Source organism: Cryptomeria japonica, chromosome 3 (assembly GCF_030272615.1).
Source record: "Cryptomeria japonica chromosome 3, Sugi_1.0, whole genome shotgun sequence".
NCBI classification, from domain to species: Eukaryota; Viridiplantae; Streptophyta; class Pinopsida; order Cupressales; family Cupressaceae; genus Cryptomeria; species Cryptomeria japonica.
The window spans coordinates 798,433,950-798,461,374 of record NC_081407.1 but is presented as its reverse complement, the minus strand read 5'-3'; the positions used below and the strand labels follow the sequence as shown (position 1 = coordinate 798,461,374).

Sequence of the window (27,425 nt, the reverse complement as noted above, 5' to 3'; positions counted from 1 at the left end):
GCTTCTCCTAATCTATTGCTCCTCCTCCATGACTTAATCTAAAGCAATGTAATGAAATGAATTTTAGTGGATGTCATGGCTAATTGAATTGTTTGCATTAATGATTTGTGGATTGGTTGTCCGATTTGGAGAAATAAATATGTGTCTTGTTGTTTGAATTGTGTTTTTAGATTTCATTTCTATGATTTCAAATCAGCCATAAATGGATGACTTGATTAGTTTGGTCGATTTCTTGTAGCATGTGCTGAAGTTTAAAATTGTGTCCTATCGGTTTAATAGTTTCAATGGTGGCCTTACATCTTTCTATTGTTCAATATAAGGGAAAGTAGGTGGAAGTGCCCATTATGTGTGCGCTTTAGTATATTCGATGGGACACAAGATGTTGGTTTTGGTTCGATAAGTGATGTGAATGTGGATTTAACTGACTGTCTTGGCTTTGATTGGTACTTCTAATGCAATGTCTAGTAAAGCGATGACATGGATTCACTTAGCTTTTTTTACAAGTTAAAAAGTTGAGCGGCCAAGGCTCATGTGTCTTCACAGTTGTACTTGTAGTCACATAAATCTATCCATTTAAATTAAATGAATATTTCGTAGTTATTTGATTAAAAACCCACTAGCCATCAGTTAATTAAATTAATATTTAATTAATTCATCTTCAAACATTCTCCTATTAATTAAATAAATTATTCAATTTATGTTAATTAATTCATTCAACCAAATTCACAATCAATTAAATGAATAAATACTATTTATTCAATTTAATCCCCTTCCTCTTTTAAATAAATTAAATAAAACATTTATTTAAATCATAAATCCACCCCCCCCCCCCCCCCCAACTTGCATTTTCCTACAAATGCAAGTTGCAACCACAAGTTGAAATAAATTTATTTTATTTTAATTAAAATCCTATTTTCCCTCACCCACCAAATCCACTTGCACTCCTAAACCCCCTTCTAGATTCTTCTAAACCCTTCCTAATTAACTTAATCTATCCCCTAATTATTGTCACATTCCTAAGCAACTTGGAGTCACTTCTCAAAGACTTCAAAGTCTTTGAAAAGCATTAAATGCTTTGTGTGTTCAACAATTTAACCTCTAAAGTCTTCCAAACCATTAAAGGCTCTTACATGACCATTTATGGTTAACCCCTAACTCAACCCTCATATGACTCATGTGTCTCCTCAAGCATTTATTGCTTTGACCATGGTTATCCCTTTTACCTTTGCACAAGAGTTTATCCATTGAATAAAAGCTTTATTCTTTGAATAAAGAATATATTCACTCAACCCAACCTTGACCTTAACTCCCAAGTTAACTCTCAGGTCATGTCAAGCATTTAATGCTTATTCCCTCTCCTCTCAACCTATCTCATATTGACACTTATCATCCTGGGATTGGGTTGAAAGTCATTACATGGATTGAATATCATTCAATCCTGACCCTTATTGAGATTACTCAATCTCAACCATCCATTGCTCCATTTTTCCTATAAATAGAGCTCATTTCTTCATAATCCAGATCCAGAAAACTTGTATGCATTTAATCTATAAGTGAATTTTAGAGAGAGCATTTAGCATAAATCACATATTTTGTCATTTTGGACTAAAATAAATCTTAGTTCATTTCATAATATGTCTAATTAGTTTGTTTTACACTTGCATAGCATAGTTAAAACATTTCAATCTTGAACCTCCATAAGCATCCATAGTGCAAAAAGTTGCTGAGAGCTACACTAATTTGGAACTTGGAGAGGAGAGGAACAAACGAGAAGGAGAGAAGAGCATGTTAAAAGGCATTTGGAGATGTCTTGTTGTATTTACTTCCATCGTTAAATATTTTATCATGTTTTTAGTGTCTCTTTTGATATGTCTGCTTAGATTAGTTTTTGGTTGAATAACACTAACTTTGATCCTTGTTTCTTGTGTTTTTGTGTGTTATACGACCACAGGCTTTACTCTAACACTTGTCCATTTTGCAGAGCATCATTTGGTGAACCCGACGTGAATCGAACACGCAACAACATTTTTATTTTTTTCAAAACTAACTTTTGACTGTTTAACTTGACACACAGATCGCGCTTTGGCGCTTTTGTTCTCGCTTTAGCGCTATTGTAATTTGGTATTTTAGCACTATTGTCTTTACAATAGTGCTATTGTCTCAAATTTAGCGCTATTGTCAGTATATTAGCGCTTTTGAGTCTTAACTAGCGCTTTTGTTTCTGTATTAGCACTTTTGTATTGTTGTAAAAATATTTTCTTTTAGCACTTTTGTCTATATTGTAGCGCGTTTGTGTTAAGTAGCGCTTCTTTTTTCACACAGAGTAGCGCAATTGTAACAAAACATTGTAAAAAAGGCCTTGTAACCGATAAAACAATTTTTTTTTAGGCTTGTGGAAGCCCACTAGATGGTCGAAATTTACTAATTGTTTGCATCATGTGCAGGTTTTAAACTAACTCTTTTTTTTTTTTGGCTTAAAAAAATCAAAACACTTCATTGTTGGTGCTCTAAAACTTACAAACAAATTTCATTACTTGTAAGTTAGGATTCCAATTTTCATTTGGTGCTCTAAAATCAACAACACAAATTTTCTTTCATTGCAAGTTAGGGACACATTTTATTTTGGTGCTTAAAACAAAACAAGACAAATTTTATTTCTTGCATCAAAAACTTAAAAATCACAATCCACACTTCAATTTTTGTGCAAGTAAAAAGGACAATCAATTTGTTTCAATTTTGCAAAATGATTTTACTTCATGCAAACGTGTTTTTTATTAAGTTGACCAGGATTTCAAATTCTAGTTTAATCAACATTTTGCCTTTGAAGTTAAAAAGAACATCATGGTTGTTGGAGCAACATCTCCAATTAGATAGAAAATCATTGCAATGACAAGTTAAAAAGAACAAGTGTATTTTGTGTTTGGCACACTTGTGCAAAAGAGTTGGTCGAGTGGTCCTACTTCTAACACACGCTATCCTCTCCCTTGGCTTTCGTGGTCCTAGGTGCAAGAGAAAAGTGTTAGTAACACTCAAGTTTTATCTTTTTAAGAGAGGTCTGCCAAGAGACACATTACTCTTGGGAATGACCTCGCGCGGTAAATCCATTGAGCCGCTATAGAAATCAGGTGAGAGCGAAAGTTGTAGCCTTGGGTATAGTTGTTCCTACAGTGTAACTTGCCGAAAGGACAAATGGGCCCCACCACAAGTTACAAGGCTCTTAAGTGAGTCACTGCAGAATGAACTTATGTCCAAAAACATCAAAAATTACTAAACACCTTTAAGTAGTAGCCCACCCGTTCTATTGATTGAGGATATTTGTGATAAATTCAGTGCAAGAGCATAGATGGTTTTGCTCCCAAGATACTCACCATACATATTTCCTTGACTAGAAACATAGCTTTTTGAAAAGTCACTTGTGACTTGATGAAAGTGGTGACTCCCCCATCATAGGGATCATCTATTTGTTATGCTCACGCAAGACTTAGTATATCACATCCTTACCTGCCACGGTGCGATTCATAAGGTATGTAGTACCAAAGTCGAAGAAATACCAAGATGTGGGCTGAAATTATCGCAACTGTCCATTTGACCTTAGGGATAAAGAGTGTTTGAAGTGTTTTCATTTGAGTCAAGACCAATGCAAATTGAGCCGACTTCAGGCTTTGGAAAAACACCTAAAATACATTTGAAGGAAAGGGTCATAAAAAGTTCAAAGGATTGGGTTGATCTAGACCCACACATAGTTGTGCCTTTTAAGGCAACATTCTTGTGTTTGTGTGCTTGCATTGTTTTCTTGTCAAAGAAATATCAAAAATCAATTCCAAAAACAAGTATTCATCCAAACATAAACATTTTCAGAAACCAACAAAGATCAAAAACAAAGAGCAAAAGTATCAAATTATATGACCATTCTTCACATCTTGAGAAAGAAGAATCTTCATCAACAGGTCAACTTTAAAAGAAGACCATTGAGCTCAAAGGCTTTAATCAAAAGGAGGAAATTCTTCTATCTTAATAGACAAATCTTTGTCTCTCATAGGGCCTTCTTACACCATATGCATCTTTATCTTCAAGGGAAATCAAACGAATTTGATCAAGAATCATTAAACAGCAAAGATTTTATGCAATACAGAGCTTTGAGTTATCACAAAAACAAAGGAGGTAAGATCAATTCTGCGTTCTTTCCCAACGTTTGTATCACCTATAACTCAACTAGGGTAGAACCACCAACCCCTGAGCAAGAAGACGAAGAGTTTGTTCCTTTTGTAACACAAAGTTTCTATTGAAGTTAAATACTTCATCCATTATCCCATTCACACATCATCAATACATTTCAACTCTCAAAACATCAAAAGGTTTTTTTCCTAAGTTCTCTTTAGATATTGCTTGAATCAAACACAATACGTCACTTTTTAGAGTGTCTCTACATCTAGGATAAGCTCATCCTAAAGAGGCATTTCTACGCAGGTTAAAACTAGTCTATTGAGTGAATCCTCTCATGACTAGGTAGTTGAGTCTGTAGCACATCTCAGATTTCTTTAAAAACCTTACCCCATCACACTTTGTTAAAAACAACAAGCAATTCAAGAAAGAACTTTGGTAACATCTACCTTTAGTGCTAGGGATCCGTATGAAAAACACTTCACCAAACATCAATCTTTCATTTCATCACCAACTCATCATCATTTTCATCAAACTTCAACAAAAACTTGTAAACAAAATGGCTCATACCAGATCAAGATCTAGACAACCAGAAATTGAAGACGAAGAGGAGGAAAATATCAATGAGTTCCAAGAAGCCCTTGGAGGAAATATAAATGATGAAAATCTAGACACTCCTACTCCAGCAGCAATAGAAAGGGCACAACACAACCCTCTCTTTAATAGACTTTTTGATGAAATACTCAGGAGAAATGCAGATGCTCACTTTTTAAGACTTGCTCAAGAAGGGGCTAAACTACCCTCTGACTTTGATGTAGCACAACTAAGACAAGCATCAGAATGCCAAAGTCGTAATGAGGATGAAAGAGGTCAAGAGCACATCAGATACAACCTTCATCAAGGTAATCCCCCTCCTCCTCCTCCAAATGAAATAGACATGTTGCGGCAACAAGTCGAAAATCTCGCCCAACAACTTCATAGTGGTGTAAAAACAAATCAATTTTCACTCAATGACATTTGTCCCTATCCTTTTGATAGGAATCTTCATATGCCACCTTTTCCGCGAGGGTTTGAAACACCCAAGTTTGAAAAGTCTAGAGGAAAAGGAGATCCTCGTGATCATGTTAGAGAATTCCATTCAGCTTGCCTCAAAGTGGCGTACAAGGACACATACCTAATGCGACTTTTTCCCCAAAGCTTGGGAGGAACAACCACATCATGGTTTTCCTGATTACCAGGTGGCATTAGGACCTTCGAAGAGTTATTCCAGAAGTTCCTAGCACATTACTCACACAACATTGAACGTGATATCACAATGGTTGATCTATGTAACACTAAACAAAAACCAGGTGAGCTATTTTCAGTCTTTCTGCAATGATGGCATCAAATGTCTAGCAGGCGTTCTCTTTAGTTACCTAAACAAGAACTAGTGGAAATATTTATTTCCAACTTAAATGACGAAATGGAATTTCACCTAGACGTAAAAAACACAGACTCTTTCAATGACATGATCACCAAAGGCTTAAATTGTGAGCGGGCTCTCATCAAAAAAGGGCTTATCAAGATATATAATGAGCCAAAAGATGGCCCTCGCCCGTGCTTCAATAGTGACAAGCCTAACTTTTGGAACAAAAACAAAAATGTCGTCAACGACGGGGTTGTGGATGCGAGAACTATCAAAAGTGCATAACCTGTGGTTCGATTTGCAGGACAGAACCCCCCACCAAAGAATAACACGGTTGCTCCTCCAAATCAAGGACGCAACACATCTCAAGAGGAACCAAGACAACGTCAACAAAATTTTAAACCAAAATGAACATACACTCCCTTAGGGGAACCCATCGAAATAGTGTTATGATAGTTGGTTTCTCAAAATCTAGTTACCTTACCCAAAACATCAAATTACGAACCTCAAGTCAAACCTTCATGGTGGAGGGATACTGAGCATTGCGATTTCCATCAAGGGAAGGGACATAAGACAAGCAATTGTCACAGATTGAAAGATCTTATTCAGGATCTTATTGACCGAGGTGAAATCAAAATTGAAGGACATGACCCAAAGACAACAAACAATGATCATCTCATGTTTAAAAATCCATTTCCATCACAAGATCAAAGGGGTCCTTCCACTTCAGGGCAACACACAGATACCACCAATTATACGCAAGCCACATATAATTACACTATGAATCACCTATATGATGCTAGTGAACAAATTGCAACTATAACCATCAAAAATCCCAACTCCACTTGCAATGTTGTTACACGTCGTGGCAAGATTACCATAAAAGCAGCTCCACAAGGCACCCCATCTATCCCAAAACAGTATAACCTTGTGGAACAGTTAGACAAAATGCCTACACTGATATCTATCTTAGAGCTATTGTGCCTATCTCCATCCCATAAAACAATCTTGGATCAAGCTCTCCAAGAGGTGTCAGTCCCTACAAACCTAAATACAGATCAGTTCTAAGCTATGGTTGGAAACCTAAGATCATCACCTTGTCTCACTTTCTCTGAAACTGACAACTCCTCCTTCCAGCAACCTCACAATGCCTCACTCCATATTGAAGGGTTTATCAACCAACATAGGATCAAGCGAGTCTTGATTGATAATGGAGCAGGCCTGAATATTTGTACTCTACAATTAGTCACTACATTGGGATATGCAATTGAATCAGTGGATCCCCGCAAGAAGATCACAATCAAAGCTTATGATGATGCAGAGCATTCATTCAAAGGAGGTGTGGTGCTACCAATCTAAGTGGGCCCTATGGTGAAACACATCATCTGTCAAGTTCTAGACCTTCCTCTGCCATACAATTTATTGTTAGGAAGACCTTGGATACACGCTATGCAAGTCGTTCCATCCACCTACCATCAGTGTATCAAGTTCCCGCATAATGGTGTAGAAATCACAATCTTGGGCGATGCAAACCCCTTTGCATATTGTCATAATATCAGTCATCAACCAGAGATTACCATTCCCAACAATAGAAAAGCCATCTCCTCCACATCATACGTAAGTCCAGCCTCTCTTTCCAATTCAAACACCACTATACCTAAGCAATAAAAGCTCAAGATGAAAATAGCAGAGGAAGGTCCTGGGGAATACAATCTCAGCCAACTCTTTTGTGTTGGAAAAATGCCCACTTCTCCTAGAACACATGGTAAACCTCAACAGTTACTTCAACAACCACTGATCAAGCCAGCATGTACTTTGATGTCGTTCATCCTTGGAAAGAGTCAAGAAGAAGAGACCAGAGATGAAGACTTAGCAGAATGGATCTATAAAGATCCCATCACCGCAAACATCCCACAAGCTAAGCTTCCCACAGATCAGTATGGCAAAGGCCTTCTCATTATGCAAAGAATGGGTTATGATGGTCAGAGTGCTTTGGGGCTTTGCAAGCAAGGAAGACATGAACCACTGCAGTCAGAATTAAAGCCCAAGGATAATACAGGCCTAGGCTTTCAAAAGGAGATCCTTCCTAAGCTCAAATTCAAAGGAAAACCCAACCAACCACTATATCAGCCTATTACAAAGAGGTCACTATTGGTTATAAAAGCAGCACCGTGCACCATAGCATTTGCCCCATCGAGGCTAAAAATCCCAGCAAAACCATCCACAACACCAATCATCCCACCAAACAAACCAGTAACCCCATCAGCAGCAGCAATAACATCAATCGCACCATTAGCAGCAACAACTGTATCAGAACCCACAGCAGTATCTATGACATCAGCAGTTCCAGTAGAAGCAGCAGAGAAACACTACCTATACTCCCTGTATCGGATTCGTTGATCCCCATAATCCTTCCTGCAGCACCGATCATTTCATCTACAAAGGTACATCAACCGATCACACCTGCAGTATTTAACTCAAAAGATATCCCAATATGGTACAGTAACCGGTTACTGGAAAGTGACTCAGAAACTGACTCACATGAGCGGGAATTTGATTCCATACAACTTAATACTTCAGATGAGGAAGACACATCACCACCTCCACCTCGCAAAGACATCCTTGTTTACGGAGAAACACAAATAAAGACCTCTTGGGTTCCTAAGCTAGAAACATCTTCCATAGACCCTAAGTCACATCCTACGCCTGATTCTGACAGGGAGAGTACCATCAATGACCTTCACCACAACGTCTTAACCCTCACTGACACATCTAATGAACTTAACCTAATCGATGAGGTAATGCCCATTATCCATCCTGAACTCATCGAATGGAACCAACCTAATCCCCCATGTCTTGACCTTTTCCAAAACGATGAGGTGATCATTGACTTTTTGGAACTACAGGATAACATACCAAGCGGGGATCACAAAGCTGGATTCGCCATTGAACTTAACAGCGCAGCATACTTTGGGGCGGATGCCAAACCTTTTAGCCACAAAAATATAACAATAAAACATGGATCTTCCAATGAAAACCACACTGTGGCACTGTTTGATCCCACAAAAGTAAAAAGAAAGAGTGTATCCAACAGTGAAAACTTCTCTAAGGCGCCTAAGGATGAAAGGTTTGACATCCTCCCTTCTAGTACACAGCAGGAACCAAAAGAATACAACGTGGGGACACCTGAAACTCCTCACCACATACATCTGGCATCTCTTTTAACTCCAAAGGAACATCCTAAGTTTGTAGAGTTCTTCCAGAAGCGACAGATCAACTTTGCATGGTCATATGCAAACATGCCTAGTCTTGATTCAGATTTAGTCATGCATCACCTCACCGTCGCAGAAGGAGCCAAACCTGTCAAGCAGAAACTTCGCAAGATGCATCCTCAGATTGCAGTACTAGTCAAAGCAGAACTTAAGAAACTCCTAGACGTTGGTTTTATTAGACCAATTGATTATGCAAATTGGATATCCAATATTGTGCCTGTCGGCAAACCAAATGGCGGCATCCATATCTGTACTAACTTCAGAGATCTGAACAAAGCATGTCCTAAAGATGACTTCCCCCCACCAAACATCGACATAATAGTGGACCTAACAGCAGGACATGCCATGCTTTCACTCATGGATGCCTTTTTAGGATACAATTAGATAAAGATTGCACCAACGGATCAACATAAGATGGCCTTCACATGTCCATGGGGAACATACTTTTGGAATGTAATGCCTTTTCATCTAAAGAATGCAAGAGTGACCTATCAATGAGAAATGACCACCATCTTCCATGACATGATGCATACCATAATGGAAGATTATGTTGATGACTTACTGGCGAAATCACTCACAAGAGAAGGTCATTTGGACATATTAGAGTAAATCTTTGATAGACTAGAACAATATCATGTTCGACTCAACCCAAAGAAATGTGTCTTTTGAGTAACCTCAAGAAAGCTTCTAGGGTACATTGTCTCAAGCAAAGGCATTGAGGTCGACCCAGCAAAGGTCAAAGCAATCATGGACATGCCACCACCAAAGAACATCAGCCAGCTAAGGACACTACAAGGGCAGCTTCAATCTATCTGAAGATTCATTGCACAATTGGCAGATAAGTGTCACCCCTTTACACACCTGTTACACAAGAACATCTGCTTTCAATGGGATGTCAGATGCCAGCAAGCATTCCAGATGCTTAAAGATTATCTCATGAATACGCCATTGTTGATCCCACCAGATCCAAGTAGGCCTTTATTACTCTATATATCAGCAACAAGTACATCATTGGGTGTACTATTGGCACAACACAATGCATAAGGGAAAGACTGTGTTGTTTACTACATCTCCCGCACACTGGTTGGCTATGAACTCAATTACACCCCTATTGAGCAAGCTTGCCTAGCAGTAATCTTGGCAGCCACTAAACTGAGGCACTATATGTTGACACATAAAGTACATCTCATTGCAAAGATTGATCCAATCAAATACTTACTCAGTAAAGCAGCATTGACAGGCCGCTTGGCCAAATGGATGATGATTCTAAGTAAATTTGACATCAAGTATGTGGACCGTAAAGCTATCAAGGGACAAGTCATTGCAGATCAGTTGGCCGATGCACCACTCATAGGCGATCATCCTCTCATTTCCAATTTTCCAGATGAAGAGATATTCATGATCACAACAGCACAACCATGGAAACTATACTTTGATGGTTCATACACTAGGCATGGCTCGGGGGCAGGCATTCTGTTTATCACACCTCAAGGTGACAGCATCCTGAAGTCTTACAGATTCACATTTCCATGCACAAACAACATAGAAGAGTATGAGGCCTTGATCATAGGACTCAGGCTATCCATACAATGGAAGTTACAAGAATTGCAAGTATATGGAGACTCCCAACTGGTCATTTGATAAGCAACTGACGAATATCAGACTAAAGATGACAAACTCATGTCGTACAAACAAATGGTGGACAGTCTAAAGGCATCTTTTACTACTATCACCTTTGAGAAAATACCAAGAGATCAGAATCGATTCGCTGACCCTATGGCTACTATTGCATCTCTTCTAGATCTTTCACAGAATTCAACACGCTACGAGTTCTTGGTCGAACAGCTTTGGATTCTTGCTTATGATATCCCTGAATTTGAGATGATATGTCACCTTATCGGTTCTGATTCCCCATGGTACGCTGAGTTCTACACCTACCTCCGAGATCACACACTTCCTCCTAACCAATCAAATAACCAACGTAAAACTTTCATTCACCAAACCACTCGATATACCATTATTGTTGAAACCCTATACCGACATAGTCTTGATGGTACTCTCCTTTGATGTCTGGAATAGGATGAGATAACAAAGGCCTTGGAAGAGGTACATGAAGTAATTTGTGGAACTCATGCAAGCGATTCGTCACTAGCCAAGAAACTCCTGCACACTGGATACCATTGGCCATCTATGGAAAAAGACTCCTATTAATTTGTCAGAAAATGCAAGAAATGCCAAATTCATGGAGACCTGATACATGCACCAACACAAGAATTTCAACCAATCACAACACCATGGCCTTTTTGTCAATGGGGACTTGACCTTGTGGGTAAAATCCATCCATCTTCATCCAACGGCCACAAATTCATTATTACCGCCACCGAATACTTCACAAAGTGGATCGAGACTGTTCCACTTACCCAAGTCACTAGCAAGCAGATCACCTCATTCATCCTTAATTACATCATCTGTCGGTATGGTGTACCCATGTCCATCATCACAGATAACAGACTTCCATTCAAGAGTTAGGATGTTCATGAGCTTTGTGAGAAATTTCACATCCAACACCGCTTTTCCACTCCCTATTACCCACAAGGCAATGGTCAGGCCTAAGCATCAAACAAGAACATATTAAGAATCCTCAAGAAGACAGTCAATGATGTTGGCTGTGATTGGCATGTTCAATTAAATCCCACACTATGGGCGTATCGGACTAGCATTTGAACCCCTACAGGTGCAACTCCTTACTCACTGGTCTATGGTGCAGAAGCTATCTTACCTATTGAGGTCAAGATACCATCTTTACGAGTTTCCTTACATAATCTCATAGATGACGAAGCATACAGAGTCTCACATCTTCATGACTTAGAACTACTTGATAAGAAATGACAAGCTGCATACAATCACCTCAAAGCCTATCAGCAGCGCATGAGCAGAAGCTATAATCATCGAGTTAGACCTCGTACATTTGAGGTAGGTGATCTTGTTCTTCGAGAAAATCCTCATAACCAACCCAACTGAGAACATCAGGGAAAGTTTGAATCAAATTGGTTGGGTCCATATGTTATCACTGTTGTATTTGGGTCTGGGGCATATCAGTTGGCTACTTCAGAAGGAGAACCGCTAGCAGATCCGATCAACAGCATGCACCTCAAACGGTTTTATACATAAGCTGCATAGAGCATCAGGCTCCCAAGCATATCGGCAAAAACACCAAAAACATTCAGATAAATGACCTAAAGAAAATACAAAAACATCAAAATAGTAAAGAAAAATCATGCATCCAAACAGTGAACAACCACTCCGGTGGCACCTTGGGTAAGTATGATGGTAAAAACCTGGTAAACAGGTGCCACTCATAAAGGCTATGGCTCCATTGTCTTTCGGGCTTGTTGCGATCACATTCATTACATAAACACATCCATCCGTTCAAACCATGGCTTGTTATTGATTTGCAATCTAGGATAAGTACCTCACATGTCTGGTATCCCGCTTTTTCATAGTCATGTCTAAAACTGGGGGCAATACCCTTAATCTAATATGATGGAAGTGGATGCTACATTGTTTTATGATTCACTAAGTTCTTCATTCAAAACAATCATCACAATACCAAAAACATTGGAAAAATTGTCTCAGAAAATCCAAAAACATTCAAAACTGTCTCACAAAAATACAAAAACATTGGAAACCAATCAAAATCCAAAAAAATGATAAAACATCAAAAACTCAATCAAAAACATGGCAATGCACTGTACGTACATTTTTCAAAGTAGATACCAAATAAACATTGTGAAATACTCCAAACGATGACCACTTATCCGATCAACCAAACAATCAACATCAAAACATGCAAACTGTCTTAACAAGGATACATCCTTCCTTACCAAAGCAAAGACATGGTACTATATTCTTTGACAAGAAAAATCTATTTAAGCTATCAAATACTTGGTTGATTTGTGGGTTATTTATTCTAATCAGGTTCCTACAACATTGTTTGTGTATCTTTTGCGAATTATTCCGATGAAGTACTGGGGCATGTCCTAATGGTGTCTACGTTGGAAGTTCACTAAGCTACGTGATCATAGGCAAAATACAGTCATAGATCATTACGGCTTGTTGACTACAGCGTATACCTCGACCATATGAGCATGAACCATTATCAAGGATCCATATTTTTTATTCCTTATATATGTTGTTTGCTTACAGGTACAATGATCCATCTTTGGTTCCTACTGCCTCATCCAAACTCAATGATGGTTTATCTCTGATTACGGTATGAACTTGTCTCAGGATATGATAGGCGAAAGATCAAGGAGGATGTTCCAAGTCATGCATAAAAGGAGATAATCCTTGTTTGTTCTGCAAGCAATACTCATGTCAACTTGATCCATTATATCAAGTTGCTTGTATTAACTTGCTACATCGAAATCCATGTAAGCAATACTCAGGTCATCTTGAATTATTATGTCAAGTTGCTTGTATTTTCTTACAACATGTTAAGCTCAATGATGAAAATAAAGCACTATGGATCGTCATTCCATCTCATCTGTTTATATTGCATTTTGTTCCATATCGCCCATCTATTTACTCATTCATTATTCATATACATGGTTTTGTATGCAAGTGCGAACAAAGTTAATGTGAGTCATTAGGTGAAAATTGAGCTGCTCTTGGATACAATCACGACAGAGTACTCTTATACATCATCAAGTGCATCATGCAAAGTCTAAACAACCTTGCATTCGTCTATCATGATCATATTATCATCATTACATTTAGTTGCATTTACATCAAGTGCATTTCATATCATTTAGATGTATAAAGTTACATATAGTTCATTATCATTTATTGATATTAGTCTTATTATATCATTTTCATCATTGCATAATCATGACATTTAGATTCATTCATATGATACAAATGTCCTTGATTGTATTAGCCATTACTATGCATTCATTTAGTGTCAAGTTGCCAATCATCATTTATCATCATTTATCGTTGCATACATCTATTTATCTATCCATTAGTTAAGTGAATTCATTTATCCATTTAGTATATTTTTATACTCATTCATTGCTTTTCATTTAGGATTCATTACAAACATACATTCATTTTTTAATTGCATTAAGGAGCAGTTATTCATGAGTTGCATTATCATTTCACATCATCATATTTTTTACCATTTAGATTCATAAACAAAACCATTTGTTTCCACATAGGATCATATACATTATCCATATTTGTTCATTTAGATATCATCATTTCAACATTTTGTACTTTACATTTGTTACATTCAACATCTAGATGCATTTACATATATAAATCAATCATTCGCCGCATTAAATCCTAAAAACATTGCATATCATTTGTCTCATCACAAATCCAAAAAAACATCATAATCATCATTTTATTATGTACACATAATCATCATGGCATTACATACATAAGGCATTACATCACCAACACATCATGCACACATATATAAACCTGCATATACATATTAGCATCACGTCATACAATATACATATAGACATCATGTAGGCATACATCATCATAAAAACATGCATATAGGAATCATCTCATAAAAACACATACATATAGCAAGTATAAAAGTATCCATCTGAGCATAAAATCATAAAATCATCATCCTGCGTAAACATCCATACATGTCATCAAAATGCATATCCTCACAAAAATGGGATCTCCTCATATATCATATCATATCATATCGCCAAAAATATACATGTATAAGAGTACAATGAAGTCCAAAACATCGGCTACCAAGAGCCATCCAAGACATAGTCCAAAATGACAATATAAATACATGCATACAAAATGCTCTCTCAGATACCACTCTGACCAAATGCTGCACACCCATCTCTACTCCCCCGCTAGCCCCTGCACCACCTGATCTATCTCTTCGGGGAGGACCCATCACACCACCACTGCTCTGCATCCTCTGAGACGGCTCTGATCTCGCCTGCCGCATCTAGGAATAACTCAGTGTTCATTGACTAGATGGCACCTCCTGCTCAAATAGGCCCCAGTAGTAATCCACCTTTTCACCTACTCTTCGTACCTCCCTCGCAAAAGCCTCCACAGACGGCCCCTATCCCGGTACTCCCTCCAAGGCCCGCACTCTCTCCTGAACCACTAGGCAATCCCTGCCTCCGCCCAAACTGTCTCAACACCCAGCCCAGAAGCTATCTCTCCATGTTGTAGGTTGTCCTACCAATGAGGAATCGAGTCATAAAAACATAGGGCAACACCTCCGCATCATCCTGCCATGGCTCACACTCAATATACGTCCTCCAGATCACTGTATCCAAGTCATCCAGTGCCCGCCGCCACCACTCTAACTTCCCCAGGTGGGGCTGACTCATCATCCCTCCATACATGTATATATAGGGCTAATCCACTACTCGAAATCTCAAACTGACTGGTCGGGTAACGGGTAAATGCTCCCAAGCCCAAATATGTAGTAACGTGATACCCACTCCCAAAGAGCCCATCCCTCAATATGCTACCTCATGTAGCTCCCGATCATCATCCGATCAATCACCTGACCCCAACCAATGGCCAGTCCATGTGATCGTCTATCCGGACATAGTAGTCCCCCAACAATACCTGATAGCATTGTTGGTAATGGCTCATACAAGGCTGCTATGTCCTCCCAGGCTATCGACCCATCATCAATATACACATCCTCCTCAAAAAATCTCTGCACTGCTAGGGTCCCCCACACTCGGTCATAGTTCACCAGCTCTCCTCAAATGGGAATGTGCAAGATGCGTCATACATCTTCTAGTGTAACTGTCATCTCTCCCTACGCTAAGTGAAAGGTACATGTCTCACTATGCCACCGCTCTGCCAATGTTGTAATCAAACTATGATTCATCTGAATCACGGGCATATACATCACATCGTACAGGCTTGTCATTGCAATGCAATCCACCTTGGCCTCTGTCAACTGATCATGCAGCACCTGTGTGGTGGGATGCCTCTCGCGCAACTGTAAGACGCGAAGATCCTCCTACACAAATGCATCAACCATCATCATCATTTGTTTTGTTTCAAACTTTCTTAAGTTTAAACCTAGACTATCAATAGATACTTTGATCAAGTATCTTCGGGTCTCAACACGTAAGCAATCATGGCACACCTAGACTTCAACAGGCATTTATCTTAATGACCTAAGTCTCATAAAGGTTGCTATGGTTCAAAACAACTCTCACCTCATCTCTCCATCCATCCATCATTGGCATCGGGAGATTTTTGTTCAAACAAACTGGGGCATCTATTTTCCTACACCAAAGCGCTATCTTGCACACAACAGCGCTAATCTCCTAGCAAAAGCACTCAATCAACTAGGCAATAGCGCTCAAACAACAATAGCACTATACTGACTCTACCATAGCGCTACTACACCTCAACAGTGCTAATTCAACTACTCAATAGCACTAACAAAGCAAAAGCGCTATTCTAACTACACACAAGTGCTACCTTGCAACAAAAGTGCTCAATTGACCGAGCAATAGCGCTAAAAGTCCAACAGTGCTAAAACAACTATACAATAGCGCAACTATTGACAAAAGCGCTAAAATCACTACGCAATAGCACCATAGCGGCACAATAGCACTAATTAAATTAACAAAAGCGCCAAAACATAGTTCTAGCGCTATTGTCTTGACTCAACTTGGACCTAGCTACAAAAATCAAAAATTCAAATTCACATACCGCTGGTCCGTAGTCATCTGGCTGCTGGAATCGACGGACTCACTCTAATCGGTGCTCTGCTATGGGAACCGGCATCCTGACTGCTACTTGCTCCTCCAAAAGTCAAAACCAGAGCTAAAATTTCACTATGGACGTGACTACAAATGAGCCTATTTTCACCCCTTTCTGCCCATATAAACCCTTCGTCATAACCCTAATTTTCCCCTGCTCACCGTTGTGGTCCCCGTGAACTTCCCGAGCCTCCCATTTCTTCATTCTATCTTCGATTTCTTCTATTTTTCACCAGTATTGCTAACTTCTTCTCTTCTACCACCTTGCCAATTTTAATTCTTTTTCGAGAGATCGCCCGATTTTTTGAAATTTTCGGCCCATCTCTCGAGGGGCATACCACCCATTAAATTAATATTTTATGGGGCATTTCTTCACACCTATTTTTCTTTCTTTGAAACAATGCGATAAACTGCACTGTCTCAAAGAGGGGCAAATGTAGTCACATAAATCTGTCCATTTTAATTAAATGAATATTTCATATTTATTTGATTAAAAACTCACTAGCCATCAGTTAATTAAATTAATATTTAATTAATTCATCTTCAAACATTCTCCTATTAATTAAATAAATTATTCAATTTATGTTAATTAATTCATTCAACCAAATTCACAATCAATTAAATGAATAAATACTATTTATTCAATTTAATCCCCTTTCCTCTTTTAAATAAATTAAATAAAACATTTATTTAAATCATAAATCCCCCCCCCACTTGCATTTTCCTACAAATGCAAGTTGCAACCACAAGTTGAAATAAATTAATTTTATTCATGCAGATTTATATCACAACACAATATGATTTTACAAGCTATGGAATATTGCTCAATGAGTGTCACTGGTGTTATTTTTTTTTGAAGTTTCACATAATTACAATGTGAAATTCCATTTTAAAAAATGAGTGAATTAAAGAATACCTAGTTAAATGGATGGAAATAGGCATCAAAATAAGTTCAAAAACAAATATGCAATGTAGGAAAGTAGTAAGGTGTTTTAGACTGGTAAATGATTCAATATGCTTATTGTCAATATATGTGAACAGACATTTAAATCAGTAGTTTATCATTCCACTTAATGTAGAAATAATAATGTGAACAATAAATCAAACCAAAGAAGAGGCTGACATATCGAAGATGTAAGTGAAGATGAAGGAGAAGAATCCCTGACAGAACAAGCAAACCCACCGACAGTTGATCCAGATGAGGAAAGGTTTTGTAGGGTTTTGAGTAGGGCGAATACTAAACTTCATTTTACCCTACCAGTATATGATGGAAAGTTGGACTCGGATGAATTGATGGATTGGATCTCAGAGATGGAGAAATATTTTGATTTTGAAAACACTCCAGAAGAAAGGGAGGTGAGATATGCCTATACCCGGTTGAAAGGTCATGCATCTCTTTGGTGGGAACATTTGCAGGTTGATAGACAAAGAAGAGGTAAAGAGAAGATCAAGACATGGGACCGGATGGTCGCTAAGTTGAAGTCAAAATTTATGCCGGTTGATTACCAAGTTCTCCAGATGCTTACTAAAAAATAGAGCAAAGACTCTTACACGGGATGGTATACACTTGAAACCAAACATCACTTGCACACACGCACGAGGATGGGTGAAACTAGCTAAAAATAGGTAGACTATTCTTACTCTCCTCCCCACATGGATCACCCAGATAAAAACATCTAGGGGTGAGTTGTCCATGTCCTTTCCCAGCATGGATCACCTAGATAAAAATATCTAGGGGCGAGTAGTCCATGCCCTCTCTCATCATTCTTCTCATGTATTACCAAGATAAACACCTCTAGATTGTATTCATGTTCTCTCTTCTTTCTCTCATGGACTCATAGTTTTTCTATTGATAGTTAATGGATGGTGCTTTCTTTTCTCTTTTATAATTGTATGCAGATGGGACATTAGGTTGAATCAAATTTATATGCATGCAAGTTTGTGTTACTTGTGTGAACTCTTTTATATTTAATCATGATAATTGTTTTTCTTTGTCCCTTTAACATTGTATTTGTCTACATTTGATTAAATTTTTGTTTCATAAATAATATTGCATTAGTTATCTTCTTCTTAATGTTATTTTGTGCAACTTAATAATATATTTTAATTAAAATTAAAAACAAAAAAGAGTTTTTAAACAAACGTATTAAAATAAAAGTATTTACTATTTTTAAATACTTGTAATAAATAAATAAATAAATAAATAGAAAAATTAATAGTTTTTGAACTTATTTTACAAGCTATGGAATATTGCTCAATGAGTGTCACTGGTGTTATTGTTTTTTGAAGTTTCACATAATTACAATGTGAAATTCCATTTAAAAAAATGAGTGAATTAAAGAATACCTAGTTAAATGGATGGAAATAGGCATCAAAATAAGTTCAAAAATGAATATGCACAAAATATAAACTATTTGATGCAGTGGTTGAAACTTGCATTGCAGAAGAGAGAGGATGCAGATGGTACATCAGGTTCAAACTTGCATCCTTCAGGTGAAGTGGGTGCTTCACTGGGTTGGTGCCCATTAATGTTAATGAAAGATATTTGATGCAGTGGTTGAAACTTGCATTACAGAAGAGAGAGGATGTAGATGGTACATTAGGTTGAAACTTGCATTGCACAAGAGAGAGGATGCAGATGAAAAGAATTCTTAAGGTATTTTAAGAGGTTGATGCCTCTTTCAGGTGAAGTGGGTGCTTCATCCTATAGGTTGTGTTCTTTAGAGAGTTGGTGCTCTCAGTAAATTCATTTTCTAATCTGAGTTGGTGCTCACTGGGTTGGTGCCCATTAATGTTAATGAAAGCTATTTGATGCAGTGGTTGAAACTTGCATTGCAGAAGAGAGAGGATGCAAATGGTACATTAGGTTGAATCAAATTTATATGCATGCAAGTTTGTGTTACTTGTGTGAACTCTTTTATATTTAATCACGATAATTGTTTTTCTTTGTCCCTTAAATGTTACAAGCCACCAAATCCACTTGCACTCCTAAACCCCCTTCTAGATTCTTCTAAACCCTTCCTAATTAACTTAATCTATCCCATAATTATTGTCACATTCCTAAGCAACTTGGAGTCACTTCTCAAAGACTTCAAAGTCTTTGAAAAGTATTAAATGCTTTGTGTGTTCAACAATTTAACCTTTAAAGTCTTCCAAACCATTAAAGGCTCTTACATGACCATTTATGGTTAACCCCTAACTCAACCCTCATATGACTCATGTGTCTCCTCAAGCATTTATTGCTTTGACCATGGTTATCCCTTTTACCTTTGCACAAGAGTTTATCCATTGAATAAAAGCTTTATTCTTTGAATAAAGAATTTATTCACTCAACCCAACCTTGACCTTAACTCCCAAGTTAACTCTCAGGTCATGTCAAGCATTTAATGCTTATTCCCTCTCCTCTCAACCTATCTCATATTGACACTTCTCATTCTGGGATTGGGTTGAAAGCCATCACATGGATTGAATATCATTCAATCTTGACCCTTGTTGAGATTACTCAATCTCAACCATCCATTGCTTCATTTTTCCTATAAATAGAGCTCATTTCTTCATAATCCAGGTCCAGAAAACTTGTATGCATTTAATCTATAAGTGAATTTTAGAGAGAGCATTTAGCATAAATCACATATTTTGTCATTTTGGACTAAAATAAATCTTAGTTCATTTCATAATATGTCTAATTAGTTTGTTTTACACTTGCATAGCATAGTTAAAACATTTCAATCTTGAACCTCCATAAGCATCCATAGTGCAAAAAGCTGCTGAGAGCTACACTAATTTGGAACTTGGAGAGGAGAGGAACAAAGGAGAAGGAGCGAAGAGCATGTTAAAAGGCATTTAGAGATGTCTTGTTGTATTTACTTCCATAGTTAAATACTTTATCATGTTTTTAGTGTCTCTTTTGATATGCCTGCTTAGATTAGTTTTTGGTTGAATAACACTAACTTTGATCCTTATTTCTTGTCTTTTTGTGTGTTATACAACCACAAGCTTTACTCTAACATTTGTCCATTTTGCAGAGCATCAGTACTCTTTTTGACTTATGTGGAAGTGTTTATTTCAAAGTTGTGGCCATGTGCATACCACCATCGATGCAATATGGATTCTGACAGTTGTCAATTGAATATACTTTGACTTGAAAAATTATACTCATTTCCACTTAATTTTGACAAATATATAAATTTTATAAAATACTCCTTATGCATACCATGTTTGGTCCATTTACCATGTTTGATCCATTTAATCACTGCTTCTAATCTTTTTTATGACATATGTTGACAACTTGACTACTTGACTATGGAGCCCATAACCCTCCACAAATATCCCCACTCCACGTCCTCGCTCCACTATTGGGCCCTCTCCCCCAATAACCTGTAAGCTCCTCAAAATCATAAGCTCTATTGTATATCATTCGAGATGTATTATTTTACCACATTATCAGCCTTCATTGTTTTGTAGTTTTTACAAAAGGAATTACAAAAAGATCATTAGGAGTTCTCTTACATGTCACTACTCTTGATAGAGGTACATTAAACAAAAACAGAAGCCCCACTTACTACATAGATGCCATCCTTGGCATAAGCACTTCTATCCTGCAAAATAGTAAACCATTATAATTTATATGCTAGTTATAAGATGTTATTATGACTTCTCAATATTCAAACTATTCTCTTCACAACAAAAAAACAAAATATAAAAAATTGACTGTAATTCAATGTTACTTATGAGCTCCAAACAGTTTAGGTGTGATCACTAGTATGGTTTTCTAAATTTGAATGACTAGGGAAACGGGCTTTTTTCTGTGACTATATCACCAAAACCAAGATCCCCTTTCAAGACAAATGCTAACTTAGAAAAATGGCACTTAACCGTTTATGCTCAGCAGACTAAAGTCTAACAAATTCAAGTATGAACCCCGATCTTGGAACTGCTCCAAATCATTATGCTTTAACCTCTCAAGTTCTTAATGATCTAGCTTTTTTCCTAGCTTTAACAGATATTCATCAACATTCAGAAGGACTATTCAAAAGTATCACATAAATGTTTTGAACCTCTAAACTACCTTATCTTAACATGCAAGTATTCAAAATTCATTGATGTTGAACGTGCATGATATTGCAGGTAAAAAATTCAAGTAGATTCATTTTAAAAGGATATGTTTCTCCTGCTACGAAAGGAGCTATACCAACTTATAAATGTTAGTATGACCTCCCAATGATTTAAATTGTTGTCTTAACTGAAGAAATAAAAAGATTTAAGTCCGAGTTAATGTTTACAGTATGGTCTTCTTAGTTTGTGCAGCTAGGGGGAAGGATTTTTCTTCTATGCAGCTATTTTAAAATATTCAAGGAATTGTGCCAGCTTGCAAATACCTCTATGACCTATCAATGTTTAAAATACTACTGAAATTATAAAACAGTTGTCTATTTTAATAATGATTAAGAGATCAAAATAGTCTTAGTATGATCACTGATATGGTCTTCACAGTTTGTGTGACTAGGGAAAACAGACTTTTCACCATTTCCATACAATCAAATTCAGCTGATTTGATTTTTAGAACCTATCTTAACTGCAAAAAAAATACAATTAACTATGTATTAGCGATGATTAGGAGCTCAAATAAGTTTGAATGCATTACTAGCTAAGTTGCCGGTTTGGATTCTGGTTTGGATTCTGGTTCGAGATTCGGATTCGCAAATTCGTTCATTTTTTGGGGGGGTGGGTTCGGGTTCGCTTTGGGTTCGTCCGTACAAAAACATATAGAAATAAAAAAATAAAAATATATACATATATGCAGCAGCAAATAAATAGCAAAATACACCACCATATATATTAATGTTGTAGACTTTTAGTCCAAATGGCAAATAACATAGCAAAATGCCAAAATACACCACCATATAAATGTTTATGTTAAAAAATAATAATGTCAACATTGGCAATCAGCCATCACTAATCAAACATCATCAAAAGTCATCAAACATATCATCATCATCCTCCTGTGGCAAATTAGAAGCACAAACAGTGCCACTGGCAGTGGTACTAGCAATCTCAGCCTCAGGAGCAGCCTCATGATCACTAAGTAGCTCATCATTATCATCATCAACTCCAAGTGCATTAAGGTGGGCAATTGAATCATCCAACTCTGCATGCTCTGGTTCAACATCCCAATGCGTTGCCTCCCCTTGTTTGTAGGTATTGTCTTTGTGTGTTAGGAGCCTCAAGTTTGAATGCACATAGACCAAGTCTTCGGCCTTCTTCGAATGTAGTTTATTGTGTTTTATTGAGTGGATGAAGGAGTATGTGCTCCAATTCCTCTCAGATGATGATGAACTAGCAACCTATCAAGATTTTCAATTTTGAAATCAGAGTTAAGAGTTATCAGTTATGATTCTATGAATCATTGAATACAAATTTTAAGAATGAAGAAATTAGAAATTGGAACCTTAAGAGTTAAGAGCTTACTTGTGAAAAAACTTTGATGGCAATGGGTTGTAGGTTCTGGTATATTTCTCCATGGTAGTACCACCATTTATGAGCATCAACATTTGTCTTGTCTTCAAGAGCCTCAATACCGCAATCATCTGTGCTTGTGAAACTCATGACTTCAGCTCTCACCACAACCCATAATGAATCTGGAAAGAGTCTACGAAGGGCTGCCTTGTACCCAATAGCTACTTCATGATCTCTATATGGGGCAACTTTAGTGATACTCTTATTGAGGACCTCCTGACTATAGTATTTGGGGCTCAATGCAAAGACAAGGAGATGCAAAGGGGTAGTCATTTTGTTCCATCTCTCCACCATGATTTTTTGTATTTCCTTGAAGAATTTTTCTTCGGGATCTTGCTCTTTCTCATTTATGATTGTTTTCATATCCTTGATCATGGAGTCAATGTCATCATATACCTCACCCAAGCAAGGCCTATCCATGTCAGTATATCAGATCATGCTCAATATGGGCTCCGTAAATCTCAGGAGGTACTCAGCAAGATCCCACCAAGAGTCATCTAGTATCATTGCCTTAATGGCAGCTCCCCTTGTACCCATAGATTGCCTCCATATGCTCCAATTAGCACTGGTTACCATTTTAGACAATGCCTCTTTAACCTTCACAAGACGTCTCAGAACAATAGTGTGGGAGGCAAAACGAGTCTCGGCAACCTTTTTCAAAATCAAAACCAATAATAAATTATAAATCAAAATTAAAATTAAAAACTTTGAAATTTTACTAAATAGTAAATACTAAACTAAAGTCTAAAACATATTTAAATTTTAAATAATTTAACTTACCTTCAAGATCTCCAATCTCAAGAATTGTCTAAATATGGCTTGTGACATATGGTGATTCATGATGAACATTTGGATCTCTTAGGCATCACCATACATTTTTTTGATCCACTCAATTTTATTGCCATTTTTTTTCAGCGTTAGGTTGAGTGAGTGGATAGCACAAGGTGTCCAAAAAATGTGTTTATAACGCTCCTCAACCAATAACCCGGCAGCCCTACAATTTTTTGCATTGTCTGTTATCACTTGAACAACATTTTGAGGGCCAACTTGCTCAATGGCTTGGAAAAGAATGTTTGCAATGAATGGACCATCCTTCACTTGCCCTTCACAATCCACTGCTCTCAAAAACATTGCACCTCTGGTGGACACTCCAAGAACATTGACCAAAGGGTGATTTCTTGCATCTTTCCATCCATCTAATACTATGGACACACCTATTTCAATCCATGAATCCCTAATAGGCTTCAAGGAATTCTCTACATTTTTCACCTCTTTGTCCAATAAAGTGGTGCGCACCTTCTCATACCCTGGGCCCTTAAACCCCCTTGGAGCCTCATTAATTGATCTCGCCATTTTTTTCCAATACGGTGAGCGAACAACATTAAATGCCAATCCATTTGCATAGATGCATCTACCTATGTCTTCATCGGCAACCTCTCTAGCCACATTCTGAAATGACATTTCCAAGGGCCCCTTTGCTCTTTTATTTGTCACTGGTTGTTCAGGAAGATTCAAGAATGGATGGCCTTCTACGAATTGTTCATTGGAAGTTGAAGACATAGAGGCTTTTGTTGCTTTTTTACTTCTAGACCTTTCCAAAGTATGAGTAACTACATTCCCAACTGCTTCATCTGTTTGTCTTTGCTCTTCAATATATTTTAGTACAATAGAGTTTGCAAGCAAGGTTTTAGGTGCAGGCTGCCCTGGAACTTTTGACTTGCTTGGAAAAAAGTTGATGCCTTTTTTAGGGATAAAGCACAAATGTGCTTTCACTCTACTATAAGAGCTTTTATATTCCTCTTTGCAATGCCTGCAAATCCAAAGGAAACCTCCTCCACCTGGTAGTTGTTGAACCATTTCCACATATTTCCATAGTGGAGAGCCTGGCTCTGTTCTGAATTGGGAGTTCCTAGTGCTAGAAGCACTTGCCATTCTATGAATGTTGAATCTATAAACATTAAACAACATACAAATCCACAAACCAAAATGAAAAAATTAAATAAAAATAGAACTAGAGAAATCATTTCATTTTGTAAAACAATGTAAAGAAAAATGTAAAAAACAAACAAAATCAACAAAAACCTACCTCTTCAATGTCTTTGAGGAGTTCTCAACACTTGCAACTACATAGAAATAACTCACAAACCAGCTCAGAGCATGCAACTATCACCCTTCAACACTTCTTCAGCTATGGCAAGCAAACAAGAAAGTTTAGAAATTGAGCCAACGAGTTTTCTTTTTCATTCACAAATGAACAAATGAGAAAGGCTCTACCTATTTGACCTTTTTAGTGGTCTAATTTAGGGTTGGAGGGTCGAATAGACTAAATTAGGCAAAAAAAAACTTTTAAAAAGTTTTTTAAAAATGTCTTTTTCACCCAAATTATTCCTGAGTTCTGCCGCTGGAACTGAAATTCATTCCAAATATGCCAAAATTCGGCCAGGGTTCCTCTGAGAGAATTTGTTGGGCCAAAAATGAACCCTGACAGAATTTGGGGAGAATTTGTAACGGAACAGTATTTGGTGTGAACCGAACCAGGACCTGTGGGATTTTTTGCAGAATTTGGCAACTTAGATCACTAGTATATTCTTAGTTTTGTGCAGATGGGAACAATTTTTCCTCTTGTGCATGATTCAACAAAACTATAGTTCCACTTACAAGATAAATTTTAGGCAAGAAAAAATGACAAAATTTAACCACTGCTACTCAGCAGACTTAACTCTTAGATCTAACAGATCACATATGAGCCCTATCCTCAACATTCTCAACGATCTAATATTTTAGATACACTTTATAGGCATTCAAAATTTAAAAAAAAAACATATTCAAAAGTCTTACATTTATTTTTCAAAATCTCTAATTTTTTTAATTTTAATTGTTGAAAACGGGATTAAATTATATAATGAAATTATGTTGATAATTTTATGCATTCAAATAAACAAATAACTTAATAAATCATAGATAGAAATGGATAACAAAATAATTGCAAACCATAACTCAAGAATTATGTGGAAATCCTTTCTCGAAACAACTCTACGTCGAAAGAGATCTAAGACTTGTATTAATCCTTCAACTAAGTTACATCAATACAACTTCTCTCTTAATTTCTACAGCACTTCTTTGCTTCACCAACCTGTGAATAACATAACAATTTAAATCACAAATGGTTTCAAAAACCACTTAAGCACAAATCACAAAAAAAATAGAAAACTTCCTCTTTCAACTTGTGATTTATTTGCCTTTTGAAAGATCCTCTTTATCTTGTCAAACTTTCATTTATCTTTCCCCTTTTTCATTCTTTTACTATTTTGACAATTTAAAAACAACTTACAAGTTTTCACAATTGCATTTAGCAACTTTCATGACAACTAAAAGATAGTTACAATTTGTCAATTAATTATTCCATTCAAATATAGAAACAACAAAGTTGAGACATTTTCTTAACATTCTCCCAATTGTCAAACACCTTGCAAAAATCATAAAGGAAACTGAGTAAATCAAGCTTCAAAAATAAGTGAGGCTCATGGCCTCTCTGCACCAACTGAATTTTAAGACTCAAGAGTCCTCCATGGCACCAAGATGACAAAGAACTCAACCACGATCTCCAAACCTAAAAGATACAAATGCACACCCTTTGTCAATAGAACCAATCATGTCAACCTCTCACTGCAATCTGAAGGCAGACTCCAAGAGATTCACATCACACCAACATCCATTGCAAAAGATCATCCATCTTCTAATCAAAGATTTTCCATGGATCATAATACACTACAACAACAATTGCTTAGAACCAAATTTTTGAAACAAAGAAGATAAAACATGTTATGTAACTACATAAAGCTCCCACTAAAAGTGATACCAAGTTATACATGGTATCATGAACAACATCATTACCAAGATTCCACTAAAAGTGAACAGAACTTCTAATGTGCCATAATTGAACTATACTAGGTACTCCCAAAAAATATTTTACTTACTACAACCATACCAATTCATAATGGTGACCATCAACAAGGCCTACCAAACTAAATCCTTAAACAATCTACAAGATCAACACATATACAACATTTCAAAGAAGAAATACATAGACAGCACTTGCTTCAATCTTAAATAATTGAAAGATTTGATCTCACATAAGTATCATGCATAACAAAGATAATCAAGTATATCATGTGGATTTCTAAGACTCGAATATCAAAATCAATACTAGATTTGATTCGCCAAACAAACCCACATAGAAGTAACCATAGATCAATGAGAACCTTCCAAGCAACCATGCAAACT

The 27,425-nt window shown here is 37.0% G+C and overlaps 1 protein-coding gene across 1 annotated transcript; it reads right to left on the bottom strand.

Moving 5' to 3' along the window:
* Positions 1–23,570: 23,570 nt before the first annotated feature.
* Positions 23,571–25,073, bottom strand: LOC131075815 (uncharacterized). Its single transcript, XM_059217725.1, has 2 exons — positions 24,165–25,073; positions 23,571–23,792 (listed from the first exon to the last, which is right to left on the bottom strand). Exons 1-2 carry the CDS (start codon positions 25,071–25,073, stop codon positions 23,571–23,573), a joined length of 1,131 nt encoding a protein of 376 aa, XP_059073708.1.
* Between the last annotated feature and the right edge of the window lie 2,352 nt (positions 25,074–27,425).